This window comes from Phallusia mammillata, chromosome 2 (genome assembly GCF_965637545.1).
Source record: "Phallusia mammillata chromosome 2, kaPhaMamm4.hap1.1, whole genome shotgun sequence".
Classification (NCBI taxonomy): domain Eukaryota; kingdom Metazoa; phylum Chordata; class Ascidiacea; order Phlebobranchia; family Ascidiidae; genus Phallusia; species Phallusia mammillata.
Genome location: NC_137253.1, coordinates 24958997 through 24974699, shown reverse-complemented (window position 1 = coordinate 24974699; position 15703 = coordinate 24958997). Strand labels below are relative to the sequence as shown.

The 15703-nt window shown below is 38.8% G+C and overlaps 2 protein-coding genes and 1 long non-coding RNA gene across 6 annotated transcripts; 2 read left to right on the top strand and 1 right to left on the bottom strand.

Annotated features, from left to right (window-relative positions):
• Positions 1–788: 788 nt before the first annotated feature.
• LOC145212274 (monocarboxylate transporter 2-like) lies at positions 789–5487 on the top strand. 4 transcript variants are annotated; one of them, XM_080080358.1, is made up of 6 exons: positions 789–1299; positions 2214–2470; positions 2530–2670; positions 3725–4534; positions 4644–4840; positions 5169–5487. In XM_080080358.1, exons 2-5 carry the CDS (start codon positions 2242–2244, stop codon positions 4805–4807), a joined length of 1344 nt encoding a protein of 447 aa, XP_079936484.1. In that variant the 5' UTR covers positions 789–1299; positions 2214–2241; the 3' UTR covers positions 4808–4840; positions 5169–5487. The 4 variants fall into 4 exon arrangements, with proteins under 4 accessions (XP_079936484.1, XP_079936483.1, XP_079936481.1 ...); XM_080080357.1 differs by having other exon boundaries at positions 5162–5487; XM_080080355.1 differs by having other exon boundaries at positions 791–1688; positions 4644–5487.
• Positions 5488–10124: 4637 nt separating this feature from the next.
• LOC145212275 (monocarboxylate transporter 2-like) lies at positions 10125–12787 on the top strand. The gene is made up of 4 exons (XM_080080359.1): positions 10125–10560; positions 10628–10768; positions 10847–11656; positions 11720–12787. Exons 1-4 carry the CDS (start codon positions 10332–10334, stop codon positions 11881–11883), a joined length of 1344 nt encoding a protein of 447 aa, XP_079936485.1. The 5' UTR covers positions 10125–10331; the 3' UTR covers positions 11884–12787.
• A 1015-nt stretch (positions 12788–13802) lies between these two features.
• Positions 13803–15500, bottom strand: LOC145212294 (uncharacterized). Its single transcript, XR_013856668.1, has 4 exons — positions 14865–15500; positions 14653–14806; positions 14191–14280; positions 13803–13958 (listed from the first exon to the last, which is right to left on the bottom strand). It is a non-coding gene; the product is annotated as an uncharacterized LOC145212294 (long non-coding RNA).
• Positions 15501–15703: the final 203 nt, after the last annotated feature.

The window sequence follows — 15703 nt, the reverse complement described above, 5'->3', positions numbered from 1 at the left end:
ATCGCTTGGTGCGCATTTATATCGCTTGGTGCGCATTTATATCGCTTTGTGCACATTTATATCGCTTTGTGCACCTTTATATCGCTTGGTGCACCTTGATATCGCTCAGTGCATGTTTGTATCGCTTCGTTCACCCTTGCCAAGCTGTGATAAAAATGTACCAAGTAATCCAAGGGATAATGTATATTGTGGAGGCACCCAAACAAGTAGACTTAACTTTATTGCGCATCAAACACGCTTTTATTGAGTTAACAGCTGTTTGTGAAATTCGTAAGTGATTTTAGTCGCATTGTTAGGTCTCGAAACGAACGCATTGATGTTGATCTGCTAAGAAACAAATAGCAAATTGAAATCGCTCGCTGGCACTAGACTGGAATGCTTCTGCAGAAAACGTCTACTCAGGCCGCACAACCTTTTTCAACCGGCCGCACTTGGCCCGACTAGCTTGCCGCAGGTTGCGCATCGCTGTCCTGGAGGTTCGTAAGTTTGGTTAGCCTTTGCGTGTCTGGTTTGGCGCATGTGCATGGAAAGTGTTTATTAATTTGTTGCATTCAGTCGCACGTCCGGCGGATCTTTATGTTGCCTTCTATGCCAAACTGGTTTATTGGGTAACTAAACTTTCGAGCTTAAAAATGTTCGGGTTCACAGACCTGTTAGAACCTAAAATGAAGGCCCAGATATGTATCTGATACCAAAAGTTTTTTGCTGTGTGAGTTAGGGCTTAAGTCTGATAAATGATACTGCAAATTACCGTGATTGTGTTAGCTTATAAAATTATCTGTTTTGGGGGTCTTGAGTTAGCCATTTTTGGTTTGGTATAAACGCATGTGAATATAAGCGGTGAAAAAGGTGGTGAATATACATAACAATACAGAAGGTATCGGAATGAGTTAAATAGCGGCAAATGAAAAGCTGATAGTTTGACGACAAGCAAATACAACGTTCGCAAACAGCTGTTAAATATATAGGTCAACCATATGTCGCTAATTCCACAAATGCGATAAAGAAGTCATTCGTTAGTGTTCTATCCCCATCTACAAACAAGCTCAGTTGTCGGAAGCCAGCATGTTTATTTACACTGTTTTTTAGTGAACTAAGAGCTCAAATTGTCAAAAAGCTATTTTTTCAAGAAAACCGAAGTGTGTAAGTTTTACACGGTGCATGTAGAAGAAGCTGCCTTGTTGGACAAGCATAACCACAGATAACTCGTGCACGCCATTAACGTTTGTTGTTTCGGCTGCGGTCTGCCACAGCCCGCTAACAACCCCTTGAATGGAAGTTCGCCGCAAGGAAGCACATGTAAGCTTGGGCGTGCTGTCGATTTGTGTGTACGCGTATGCTGCGCTAAAATCTACGACACTTGGCATAAGCCGATAGCAGGTTTTGTTGCTATAATGAACTGATCAAGTGGTGGTTTGGTTTTTTTGTGAAACTATCATGGAGTAAAGTGCTTTGTGTAGTTGTTACATGTTTACATTACAAGGTTGACAGCAACCGACATTGCTAGTTTTTGGAAAGTTGAGTTACGCATTTCGAAAATAATCATTCTAAAAACGTGTTTTTGTGTACATTTGTTTTGTTTTCAACACAAAGACAACATTTAAATGCAATGTACCGATTGTTGGTAACATTCTGCTGATGTTTGTTTTCTGGGTCCTATCAACCGACAATTCTGTGACCACCTTTTAGTGAGTTACCTGTAACGTATTCATATAGAGTTTTATTAATTTGTGCCGATTTTATTAAATTTCCACAAGTGAAATGTTTGGCCGTTGTTTTTCAGCGACGAACCGTTTGAATTTGAATAGTCCTTTTGGTATCTTGTCCAACGCCCTAAATAATGTTTATCCACTAACGGCTTATGTATTGACTGCAGTAACGGTCTTTTGTTCCCCTGGTCACTACTCATTGTGTACGAAGTGTTTCCTTTATTGCTTTGGTAAGAAATATTTAAAATTACAAACGTTACGTTTAGAACTATATATACGTAGTAAGTCAGGCCGAGCATTCATTCTACCTCACTTCTACATTCAGTCAGTCATTATTCTCTGTCGTACTGCATTAAATTGGTTTTCGTGGATCGCTCTGAGTAGAATCGAAATAAACAAAACGACCAAATTTCTGGAGCGTTTAATATCCAATCCTAAACACGCAAAGTTGTAAGGCCTTAGTCGTTACATACTAACAGTCATAATCTTATGTTTTCATCATAGCTTTCAACATTTAACAACTTGAAACAATATGGGTTTTCGCATCAAAACTTTGAATGGAATAGAAAATGTGGAACGTCCTCCCAATGGCGGATGGGCTTGGCTCGTTGTATTTGCTGCTTTTAACAACATGGGAATCGGTTTTGGAATTCCAAAAAGTCTTGGGGTATATTTCAACGACATGAAGGAGGATTTTAAAGCAAGCAATACAGCAATATCTTGGTTATTAACATTTACTATGAGTATGATTACATTTTCTGGTAAGTCAATCAATTTGATATTGCTCCGATAATTTAACAGCCTATGTTTTTGCACACAGGTTTATTTGCCCAAGTTTTACGAAAATGGTTGGATGATAGACAGATTGTGATGTTAGGAGGGCTCATGTCATGCGTTGGAATGACAATTTGTTCTTTCGCACCAAACATATTTGTGGCGTACTTTTGTGGATTTATCATGGGTATGTCAAACAAGCTGTATTTTGTACATGTCACTAACCACACAAACTTGTTATTGGTCCTCTGCTCTAAAATAGAAACATTTGATTTCAATTTTTTCGATTTGACCCCACCACGTCCATGCACTTTTGCCAAAAATTGTTTGAGTGATTAGAGTGAAACTTACACCATTTGTAGATGTGGCCATGTAATTCAGTTTCAGTTCACTTGATAGCCCAAACCGGTTACTTTGCTAGCTCCCAAGACAAAACGATAATCAGACGTTTTTCATGTCGTCTGTCACCACAACTTGAACGTTTCTGTGCCGAATTGGTTTTGTCTTCAATTACAAGGTTGAGACATGCAGCATACAGTACAATGACTTCGTTGTTCGTTTTTGTAGCTTTTGCAGCGTAATCGGAGGCCGGTTAAACGAGACGAGGATATCCGGGTAACAATGCGTATTGCTACGCTCTGTGTTGCCTATGTTTATTGTATGTCTGCACCCAAAGAGCTTTTAAAAATCTGACGCGTATATCCACTTGCAATACTTTTCCAACTATCAGGCCCAATTCATTACCGTGAGCAGATAGTCGAACCGCTTGTTATGGCCTCAGTTCATGTTTTTAAAACAAACTATTTTCGGTTTCGGGTTTCGTTCTGGTTCGGGCAAAAATACCCTGCCTAATCGGTTTGCGGTTTGTATACTGGTTAAAGTCTCATATTGTTAAGTTTTAATTCTACCCATTATGTCCACGGCGTTATCAAACTTAAAAAGAATTTTGGCTGTGCATTGCGCGACACATGCACCAATAATCGTAACTTTTTAAACGCCCCACAGCGTATTCTTCAAGACGTTCTTTAAAAACAGTAAATATTGTGGTGGCTATTACAAAAAGCAATATAGACTGCATTTTGACCGGTTTGGTTTTGGTTTAGGTTCAACGCCAAACAAAGTATAGGGTTCAATCCGGTTCGTGTTTTGAGGGGAGCCGTTATTTACAATTATATGAACTAAGCTACCCGCCAAGTTTACGTTTTGATTTTGCAGTAATTTTACTTGTATGTTATTTTCAGGTATTGGTTGCGGCTTGGCTTCCATCACATCCATGACGCAGGTCTCGCAATACTTCTCTACAAACACAGCGCTTGCAAACGGCATTAGTCTGAGCGGATCAACATTGTATGGAGTGATATTACCATATCCAGCCCAATATTTGTTGGGCGAATTTGGCTGGAGAGGCTCATTTCTAATTTTTGGGGCAATCAGTCTCCATGCTTGCATTTTTGGAGCTTTGATTCACCCCATATCTGTGACAAAAGAATCCGATAAAAATGGTGAAGAACAACACACATTAAGAGAGGAATGCTGCACCGAAAACAATCAAAGAGTTCACAGTAAAAATGGCCGGATCAATCGGTTCCTGAAAAAATACTGGCTTGGTCTTTGTTTTATATTTGCCAATTTTTTCGGAGCCCTTTCCATGTATCTCCCAAATGTATATATAGTTCCCTACTCGCTTGAAATTGGTTACAGCAAAGCTAAAAGTGCTGTGTTACTGTCCGTCATTTCAGTTGGCGATTTTGTAGGGAGATTCTTTTCAGGGCTGACAGTTACAAAATCGACATTTTTACGCAAAAACATTATGCAACTGACGGGCTTATGTTTTGGGATTATGACTGCTATACAGTTGATTCCTACTACTAATTCAAATTTTCCATTGCTCGTGTTTTATTGTGTGACATACGGCTGTGCATATGGTGTAACTGCCAATACTTGTTTTACAATTGCGGCTATATACAGTGCTCCGAGCATACGAGAAATGACATTCACAGTGTTTTTTGCCGCTGCCGGACTTGCCCTCCTGATCAGTGGAGCTTTGTCAGGTAATTGACCGATATTAGTACATTGCTACAGTTTCGTGGCTTTTATTTTTAAGTGATCAACTATTCCAATGTTGCGTCCGTTTTATGACTTTCTTTCATATCATTTCAGGATCCGTGGTGGACTTTTTCGGCAACTTCACTTCGGTATTTTGGCTTACTATGATTCTTGTCGGGACAACTTCCATAATTTTTGCCGCATGCGCCATGACTGCCTTTCTTCGCAACAATGGACAAATTGTATTTAGTAGAAGCAACAGCGATGAAACAAATTGATGGCACTTTCCGTTTTTTAACGTTCTGGTTGACGTAAGCATTCCTCTATTGCAGCGAATTATTGTGTTTTGTACAAACCATTATCTTGTGTTTGCTGATACATTATGGTTTCTTTTTTTGGGGGGACCAGAGTGATAATTGGGGCTGGGCTAACCATTAGCAAGGAAGAACTTGCTAACGTGACTAACGCAAGTAAACACTTAGGACAAGAAAAAGGGCACCACACGTTTTTATGGCCGAATTCTTAGTGGTGTCTCTGTATTTAAATGTACCACCGAATGGAATTGTTCTAGCTAATACTGCATGCTTTTCTATATGTGTAAAAATATTGCAACAATACAACAATATTTTAAGTTTTCAGCATCGCTTCGCTCTACTATCCACTGTACAGTTGCAAACCACCACTACATGGTGCACCGAAATCTCCTAGACTTCTGAAGGGTTTAATCCAGGGTAATACACTCAACAGAGCCCTGTCCAAAATTTGTCGTGGCGAATTGCGCATCTTTTTTTACATGAAAGGTTTTGTGTTTTTTCCTACATTTTTTCTCTAAAATGTTGTGCACTTGATTTTAACATGTATATGTATGTAAATGCACTGAACAATCTGCCACCCCTATCTTGTATTTCATTCTTTAAATGAGAAACAAAATAAACCGCATAAAATTGTTATTACTAAAGATCACATACGCACATGCTTAAACATGCTAAAGAGCAAGAGAAAAGTTTATGAAATATGCCTGACAACAACACTATATACTTTTTTGTTATCATGTTACTATTTTCATGGAAGACTCAAAGACTACATATAGTCCTTTAGGCAACTTTTCTTTTGTGCTAGCAAAACTGTTTTTCTGGCCATATAGCCAGCTATAACCCTTTTTACAAAATTTACCTCATAAGATGAAAGAAAAACTGTGTCAGCCAAGTTATGTGCTGCATAAGCACAAACGGAAATTGCAAACTAATAACAAGTGGAAGTATGACACGAAAAATGAACAGCGTGTGTTTCAGGAACAAATTACCACTCGTACATGTGCACCAGGATATGTTAATTTCCTGTATCACCGGTCATGGCAAACATTTAGCAGTTAAATGAAAATAACATCAAGCCAAATCTGGTTTTATGTAGGTTCATACTAGCAATGTATCAAGTATTTTATAACAGGTTCTTTAAACCCCCATAGTCGATAATATACATTTACATCAGCTTTAACCATGTCATTCATACTGTCCGTATGATGCGTTTTTGACAATATAGGTGGACATTTCAAAGTCATCTAGCTGTATAGGAAAAAAGAACGATACAGAAAAATGTTTGAAAATCACTGATCTAACACATCAAAAGCCTTTGTTATTGCTCTATTGGGCGCTAGAACTCGCCCTGTTGGTGACCTGCAGTGACGCAGGAAAAAGTTAATTTAGGGTGCACAGCACCACCAGCCACCGATTTGCGGCCTTGTCTCGTGGCATTTGAGTAGCAACTAAACCGATCGATAGCTCGAGAAAGGTGTATGGGAGTACTGGGAGGAAACAAAAACAGGACCATTGTCTACAATGAAGCGAACACGACAGGGCAAGAGACAAAATCTTATGAAAGTTATTGTCTGTGATATACCACATTTACAAATGGCCCAAAAACTGAAAGTCGACTCATCTCTGTCACCTGGTTTTACAAGTTTGGGCCAGGCAGTTTTACAAAGTCTGTTTAGAGGTAAACGTCGAAAAACATTTGATTTGGAATGTAAATATTCTACTGTGACATGGCCGCTACAGCTTACAGCAGTGTTTCTCAACCTGGGGGTCGCCAAGCACTTTTAAAGGGCCCGCGAAGGCACAACCCAACTCGGCACAATGATATTCGTATCATCAAAACTTTCCCCCTAACTTCTGTTTAGCATAGTAACTGACACTACAGTTTAATTTAGAATTGTCACAACAGCATTTGCGTTTATATACTTCTGTATGATTGTGGTGTTTGTCTTTTTGACATAAAAAGCATGAAATAGTTTAAAGGTTTTTGGTGACACGAGCCTTAACCACAACTTTAAGGTAGAACTACTAGCACTGGAATTTGGCTGGCGCCCGGTTTGGTAGGTGGCGCAACGGAGCATAGGCGATTATGGTGCTCACTTAGCAATCATTCTTACCATAAACCCAAATTGCTAAGTCAGCACCATAAACGCCTATGCTCCGCTGCGCCACCTGTCGAACAATTTTTAACCAGGCGCCAGCCAAATTCCAGTGTTAGTAGCTCTACCCAAATTTAAGGGTTTTTCTATGCGACGTTTGTTAGTAAATGTACATTCTGATGGGGGTCGCGTTGTGTCAGAAAACCTCCAACGGGGGTCACAGAGTAAAAAAGGTTGAAAAACACTGACCTACAGGTTGCAAAAAAACTCTTTCATTAACGTTACTTTTGCCACATACTTGATACTATAGCGATTGCTGACTTTTTGAGACTGGGATTTTAAGCACAAGGCTAAGCAAATTGCCTTCACCATTATTTACAAAATTATTTGGCTTCACTGATAGTTTGGTAAAAATACTCATGTAGCTGACAACCTTTTGTAGATAAATAGACTGGTAAACATTTTCCCGCACATACAGAAGTAACTTCGTCAGACAATTGACACTGAACACTTGGTCACACAGTTATCGTTTTTTATTTTGCTCTTTTTTAAGAAACAGCACAAGTTTATCGGCCACTGCTGGCAACAGACCTTTACACAGAAAGTGTCCAAAGGGGCATCAGTAATGTATATTAGGGATTAGGGTATGTAACTTGATAATGGTTTGTGTGTGTGTGCACGCGCGCGCGTGTGTGTGCGTCCATGTACCTAAGGCTATATGTTGAGCGAAAAACGAGCCAGGTCAGGTTTTGTAGCCCCCAGTAATATTGTTCCGCAACAATCAACTGCTCTTTTGCTTTTCAAAGTTTAGGCTCAAGAGTAGATTGTCTCAGCAGCTATGCAGGTTTGTAGGAAAAGTTTATCAGGAATTTATGGCTTTTGGACAGTTGATTTACGCGTTTTCAAAAACATTTGTATGAAATATGATTCTTGTGTGAGTTTACTTGTTTTCGTTGTGAAGCACTTTACCCGTAAGTCGCGTTTTTTGTTTACAGTTTAATGGTAACATTCTGTCAGTACTCTTGCCTAGGCCGTAATTACCCGATTTATGATCGCCTGTCTGGCAAAGCAAACATGTGGAAGTATGACACGAAAAATGAACAGCGTGTGTTTCAGGAACAAATTACCACCAGTACGTGTGCACCAGGATATGTTAATTTCCTGTATCAGCGGTCATGGCAAACATTTAGCAGTTACATGAAAATAACATCAAGCCAAATCTAGTTTTATGTAGATTCATACTAGCAATGTATCAAGTTTTATAACAGGTTCTTTAAACCCCCATAGTCGATAATATACATTTACATCAGCTTTAACCATGTCATTCATACTGTCCGTATGATATGTTTTTGACAATATAGGTGGACATTTCGAAGTCATCTAGCTGTATAGGAAAAAAGAACGATGCAGAAAAATGTTTGAAAATCACTGATCTAACACATCAACAGCCTTTGTTATTGCTCTATTGGACGCTAGAACTCGCCCTGTTGGTGGCCTGCAGTGACGCAGGAAAAAGTAAATTTAGGGTGCACAGCACCACAAGCCACCGATTTGCGGTCTTGTCTCGTGGCATTTGAGTAGCAACTAAACCGATCGATAGCTTGAGAAAGGTGTAGGGGAGTACTGGGAGGAAACAAAAACAGGACCATTGTCTACAATGAAGCGAACACGACAGGCAAGAGACAAAATCTTATGAAAGTTATTGTCTGTGATATATCACATTTACAAAATGGCCCAAAAACTAAAAGTCGACACATCTCTGTCACCTGGTTTTACCAGTTTGTGCCATATTTGGTATAGAATGTAAATATTCTACTGTGACATGGCCGCTACAGTCTACAGCAGTGTTTCTCAATCTGGGGGTCGACAAGCACTTTTAAAGGGGCCGCGAAGGCACAACCCAACTCGGAATAATGATATTCGTATCATCAAAACTTTCCCCCCCTAACTTCTGTTTAGCAGAGTAACTGAAACGACAGTTTAATTTACAATTGTCACAACAGCATTTGCGTTTATATACTTCTGTATGATTGTGGTGTTTGTCTTTTTGACATAAAAAGCATGAAATAGTTTAAAGGTTTTTGGTGACACGAGCCTTAACCACAACTTTAAGGTAGAACTACTAACACTGGAATTTGGCTGGCGCCCGGTTTGGTAGGTGGCGCAACGGAGCATAGGCGATTATGGTGCTCACTTAGCAATCATTCTTACCATAAACCCAAATTGCTAAGTCAGCACCATAAACGCCTATGCTCCGCTGCGCCACCTGTCGAACAATTTTTAACCAGGCGCCAGCCAAATTCCAGTATTAGTAGCTCTACCCAACTTTAAGGGTTTTTCTATGCGACGTTTGTTAGTAAATGTACATTCTGATGGGGGTCGCGTTGTGTCAGAAAACCTCCAACAGGAGTCGCAGAGTAAAAAAAGGTTGAGAAACACTGGCCTACAGGTTGCAAAAAAACTCTTTCATTAACGTTACTTTTGCCACACGCTTGATACTAGCGATTGCTGACTTTTTGAGATCGGGATTTTCAAGCACAAGGCTAAGCAAATTGCCTTCACCATTATTTACAAAATTATTTCTGGCTTCACTGATAGTTTGGTAAAAATTCTCATGTAGCTGACAACCTTATGTAGATAAATAGACTGGTAAACATTTTCCCGCACATACAGAAGTAACTTCGTCAGACAATTGACACTGAACACTTGGTCACACAGTTATCGTTTTTTATTTTGCTCTTTTTTAAGAAACAGCACAAGTTTATCGGCCACTGCTGGCAACAGACCTTTACACAGAAAGTGTCCAAAGGGGCGTCAGTAATGTATATTAGGGATTAGGGTATGTAACTTGAGTGTGATAATGGTTTGTGTGTGTGTGTGTGCGCGCGCGCGTGTGTGTGTGTGTGCGTCCATGTACCTAAGGCTATATGTTGAGCGAAAAACGAGCCGGGTCAGGTTTTGTAGCCCCCAGTAATTTTGTTCCGCAACAATCAACTGCTGTTTTGCTTTTCAAAGTTTAGGCTCAAGAGTAGATTGTCTCAGCATCTATGCAGGTTTGTAGGAAAAGTTTATCAGGAATTTATGGTTTTTGGACAGTTGATTTACGCGTTTTCAAAAACATTTGTATGAAATATGATTCTTGTGTGAGTTTACTTGTTTTCGTTGTGAAGCACTTTACCAGTAAGTCGCGTTTTTTGTTTACAGTTTAATGGTAACATTCTGTCAGTACTCTTGCCTAGGCCGTAATTACCCGATTTATGATCGCCTGTCTGGCTAAGCAAACATGCTGTCTGTTTGTAAATAAAGGTTGCACACAGAGGTTGTTTTGCCAATGAGGCTTGCTCAAATAAAATCTTGATCACAACCTTCAACATTTGGAGACTTGGAGCAAAATGGGTTTACGCATCAAAACTTTGAATGGAATAGAAACCGTGGAACGTCCTCCCAATGGCGGATGGGCCTGGCTTGTTGTTTTTGCTACTTTTAACAATATGGGAATCGGTTTTGGAATTCCGAAAAGTCTTGGTGTATATTTCAACGAAATGAGGGACGACTTGGGTGTGGGCAATACAGCAATATCGTGGTTGTTAACCTTCATCATGAGCATGCTTACATTTTCTGGTAAGTTTATTAATTTATTTATTAAACCTAAATGTATATTTGATATTCCACGCTTTTGTGCACACAGGTTTATTTGCTCAAGTTCTACGAAAATGGTTGGATGATAGACAGATTGTGATGTTAGGAGGGCTCATGTCATGCACTGGAATGGTAATTTGTTCTTTCGCACCAAACATATTTGTGGCGTACTTGTGTGGATTTATCATGGGTACGTTAAAATTACCAACCACATAAGCTTGTGTAAAGTTTGATTTTGCAATAGTTTTACTTGGTATTGTACTTTTAGGTACTGGGTACGGCTTGGCTTCCATTACATGCATGACGCAGGTCTCGCAATACTTCTCCACAAACACAGCGCTTGCAAACGGCATTGGGCTGAGCGGATCAACTCTATATGGAGTGATATTACCATATCCAGCCCAATATTTGTTGGGCGAATTTGGCTGGAGAGGTTCATTTCTCATTTTGGGAGCAATCAGTCTTAATGCGTGCGTATTTGGAGCTTTGATCCACCCAATAGCGGTAATGAAAGACCCTGATAAAAATGGTAAAGATCTTAACACTGTACGGGAAGAAAGCTGCATTGAAAACAGTTCAGTGACTCCCGTTAAAGATGGCCGGATCAATCGTTTTTTCAAGAAATACTGGCTAGGTCTTTGTTTTATATTTGCCGATGTGGTTTGTGCACTTTCCATGTATCTCCCAAATGTATATATAGTTCCGTACGCACTCGAGCTTGGTTTTAGTGAATCGAGTAGTGCGCTGTTGCTGTCCGTTATTTCAGTCGGCGACTTTGTAGGAAGATTTTTTTCCGGGTTGGCAATTTCAAAATCAGCATTTTTACGCAAAAGCATTTTGCAACTGACGTGCCTTTGTTTTGGTGTTATGACTGCTGTACAGTTTATACCTACTACAAGTTCAAATTTTGCCTTGCTTGCGTTTTACTGTGTGACATACGGATGTGCATTTGGTGTAACTGCAACTACTTTATTTACGATTGCGGCTATATACAGTGGTCCGAGCATACGAGGAATGACATTCACAGTGTTTTTTGCCGCTGCTGGGCTTGCCCTTCTGATCAGTGGAGCCTTGTCAGGTAATTGATCAAATAATGTTATGTTTCTACTGTTTCATTCTGCTTTTATTCATATTTTTTCAGGAGTCGTTGTGGACCTTCTGGGCAACTTTACTTCGGTGTTTTGGCTTACTATGATTCTCGCTGGGACGACTTCGCTGTTGTTCACCGCTTGTACCATGACTGCCTTTCTCCACAACAATGGACAAATTGTATTTAGTAAAAGCAACAGTCATGAAAAAAAGTAATGCCATTTTACGGTAACGTACACTTGACCTAAGTGCATTTCACATTTCACCTAAACAAGGTGTTTTTGTACAACCTACTGACTATTACGTTTGCTGATAATAATTAGTCTTTTTCTTTTGTGGCCTTTCTTTTTTTCTTTGATAATTTTTGTACAAAATGCATTTGACTTCTAATGCACACAAGTTAAGAACTCGGCACTTTTAAATTCAATTATGTTTGTGAAGCAAAATATTTATTTTTCAAGCACACGTTAAGAAATTAGCGCACTCAATTCATATCATATTTTTTCAATGTATCAAACGCTCAACTGTCATCCCAAAAGGGATTTGTAAGATTTACTTCAGTGCATCCGTATGTCGGTTGTGATGAACTATTTCCCATCTCTTCATCCACGGACCAGAAATTTCTGTGTTGAATTCATCGGCTGTGTCTTCATCCTTAAAACGAGAAATAAAACTTTAAGGTACATCGAAACCTCAAAAGTTTAATAGAGCTATTAACACCATACCTCACATGAGACCCACATTTAGCTAATAGGTGGCGTAAACAGCTAAATTATTTATTTAGCGACTAAATAGGGGTTGGGTTGGGAAAAAATTTCAAAATTTTTCTATTAGTAACTAAATTCTTTTCCTAGTTTTATTGAATTACAAATGCTAATACCTTACCCAGACCCTAATAGCTCTAACCGTGAGCATTTTTGGAGATATAACGTTTTAAATGTAAAAAGTGCTCTTTGCGGCACCTACCGTAAGTTAGCTAAATGTGGTTTGGTCACATAAACTTCAGGGCAAGGTGGCGGTTGAGTATGTAAGTATGAAAAATCTTCCGATTTCTTTTGTTTATAATGCCATTTTCGTGAGCTGATGTGATGCGTTTCTCTATTAAATTAGTTCGCCTATGTTTTCGCAACCACTAAGGTTCAAACAGTATCGTAGATGAGCAGTAAATCAAAAGGCAAAACAGTTACAGCTACAGTCGTGTGACATTACTTTTTCGCGTGATTTAACTTTGTGGCGGTAGTCAAAAGCAACCTCTCTCACTGCTTCTGTCTTGCATTCTCAATCTTCATTCAGCTTACCAGCCTGCAACGAGCTTGACAACAAACTACCATCGTCAATGTGACGTTTTCGTCTGTTGCGTTTTTCTCTTTTAGGTCAAGCTCGAACAAACATGTCGATTTATTCTGATCCCAAAACTTGTTCTCAAGTTAACTTAATCTGCAAGAAAAGAAAGACTTTCTCCACTAAAGCTTTGTAGCTATTCATAAACATGTATAAGGGCGCAACAGGCCAGTGAAATTGGAAAAGCTTCACCACTATTGAGTGACCTGCAGTATGTTAAACATATTTTACATTCCTAAAATTGATTTAAATTTATGACTGTAAGAAAACTAACTTATCTACTTTTGAAACTCGTTGGTGAGTCGCCGCTCCAATTAACAAATGACTAAACCTTTGCCCTTTTAGTCCAACCTTAAACTAATGGGCAATAAAATAATACCAATACATGTATCGCTTGCACAAGCGCAACAAACATGTGTTTTCAACCTTAAAGAGCCCCGGCACCGGAAAATTATTTTTTAATATGTTGTTTGTCGTATTTTTATAAACACGATTTCAGGTTTAAAACCACAAAAATCGAAGTTACTAGTCAAATATTTACGTTTTAAATCTAAAAACACTGACACCTTGCGGATATTTTGTCACTTAGCTCAAACGTCATGTGACGTCACCTCGTACCAACTTGGTTTGGAGCTTGTTTGTAGTCGGTGGTTGTTAACGTTCTGCGACGCCAATTACGTTAGTCAGTTTAGGTATTTTGGTGTTTAAATGTTTTCATTTTTATACTCAAGTGTGCAAAAATGCCTGCAGTGTGTTCTTTGTATGGTTGCAGTGAAAAAAAGGAACCAACGAAATACAGTGTTCTTTGTTGCCTACATTTCACAGATGAATGTTTCACAAAAAAAATGCAGCAGACAGGGGTATGGCAAAAGTTCTGGTGTTAAAGCCAAATGCCATTCCATGTATTCATTAGAACAGTCTTCTTCAGCAAGAAATGGCATTGAGAGCAGCTGCAAGAAAAGTAGCATATGGTATGCTTTAGTTAATTGTTTTCTGACATAATCTCATTTAACATTATAGTCCTTAATATTACCATTATGTCATACTAATTTAGTTTATTTTCATGCCATTTACTTGGTAATTACAAAAAAGTGTGGTTATGAAATAAAAGGTGTGATAAAAAAAACCATTCTAATTAGCTATGAACCAAATTACATTGTGTGTCAAGGAAAACTTCTTTACCTCTTAAACGGAGTACCAGAAGTAAATTAACTGCAGATTTCCCTGGACACTCAGCTAAATTTGGTACATACACAATGATGGATGATGGATCTTTGCAACAATAAAATTGTTGATATTAACCTTGTTCATGTATTCAGTTGGTAATTTCAAAATATTTTCTAGAGCAATGAAGTGGCAAACAGCAATGATATGGAAAAAGAAGGATTCTTGGGATGCATTGAAAACATCACAAGCAAAGGATTGTTTATTAAAGCCTTTGTGACTGACATGCATCCACAAATCATTAAATACATTTGTGAAGAATCGTCAGAAACAAAACTATATGTTTGGCATGTAGCTACAAGTATGATAGAAATAAAAGATGAGCATACACCAGTATATTTGTGTTTATGGTTTTGAATTCAGAAATCCAAAAGAAACTGACAGCCATTTCTAACAAAGCCTATTGCAAAGAGTTGGGACCTTGGGTGAAAAGCATATGCAACCACATGTATTGTTGTGCAGCAACGTCACAAGGGATTTCACAACTTATAGTTGACAAGTGGCTGTCAGTCTGGCAACGTAACTCTGAAGTCTTCCCCAGCAACATTCAACAAATTTTCTGTAGGCAGTATATCTGTAACGCATAGAGGTTGCTGGTTGCATGTTATAGTAGTTAGTACAGTAAAACTTACTCGTGACGGGTGTCAATTACCCTCATCATGATTTCCCAATTGACGTTTAAATCGATAACATGCTGCTTCTAATACACGTTGAGACACATATAGATTCAAATCCAGGATATGCTTTTATACAAAGCAGATTCGACTCAGAATATTCGTTGAACTTGGCTAACTGCTGTTGCACTTACTAATTTCATGGCAGCAAACACATGATTTTCTCTCCTCCATTATCACATAGTTAGTACATAAACACCTACAATATTTCTGTTAGGTGGAAAATACCTTTTGTCAACAACAAAACACCTACCTTTTTAAGCAAACAGTTGTTATTTATTGCTTAACTGTCAACTACGTATACTACGTTAATTTTATCAGTTGTAAACAATAAAAAAATGTACGCATCAAAGCTAAAACAAGCAATAAAAACAACAGCTGACCAACGCCATTGTTAGAAGTTGGTACGAGGTGACGTAACAATCGCTGCTACACATCAAACCAAGGTGTCGCTCGAGAGCTCATTGTTTGATTGAATATCTCGAAAACGAGAAATCATAGGACAAAAAAAATTAGTGATTCGGAATCCCTGATTTTTGGCAATTCTAAATATCTTAAATGTAGAAAAAGTCACATCGCCGCTGCCGGGGCCCTTTAACACTCAATTGACGTCAGGTATAACGCTGATGCTGCAAGTTCCAGAAAGCATTTTCCCGCACACGCACAAGTAACTTCGTACTATGCGCTTAACACTTGTATACACAGTTACTTTTTTTATCTTAACGCTCTTTTTTAAGAAACAGTATAGGTTTATCGGCCCCAACTGGAAGACGTTTACACAGAAATTGAGGCATTAT

Bases quoted from the DNA above. Each gene is read 5' to 3' on its own strand.
- LOC145212274 (XM_080080358.1), top strand. From the start codon at position 2,242: ATGGGTTTTCGCATCAAAACTTTGAATGGAATAGAAAATGTGGAACGT. The intron at 2,671-3,724 runs GTATGTCAAACA...TGTTATTTTCAG, and splicing joins CTTTTGTGGATTTATCATGG to GTATTGGTTGCGGCTTGGCT. The intron at 4,535-4,643 runs GTAATTGACCGA...ATATCATTTCAG, and splicing joins GATCAGTGGAGCTTTGTCAG to GATCCGTGGTGGACTTTTTC.
- LOC145212275 (XM_080080359.1), top strand. From the start codon at position 10,332: ATGGGTTTACGCATCAAAACTTTGAATGGAATAGAAACCGTGGAACGT. The intron at 10,769-10,846 runs GTACGTTAAAAT...TTGTACTTTTAG, and splicing joins CTTGTGTGGATTTATCATGG to GTACTGGGTACGGCTTGGCT. The intron at 11,657-11,719 runs GTAATTGATCAA...ATATTTTTTCAG, and splicing joins GATCAGTGGAGCCTTGTCAG to GAGTCGTTGTGGACCTTCTG.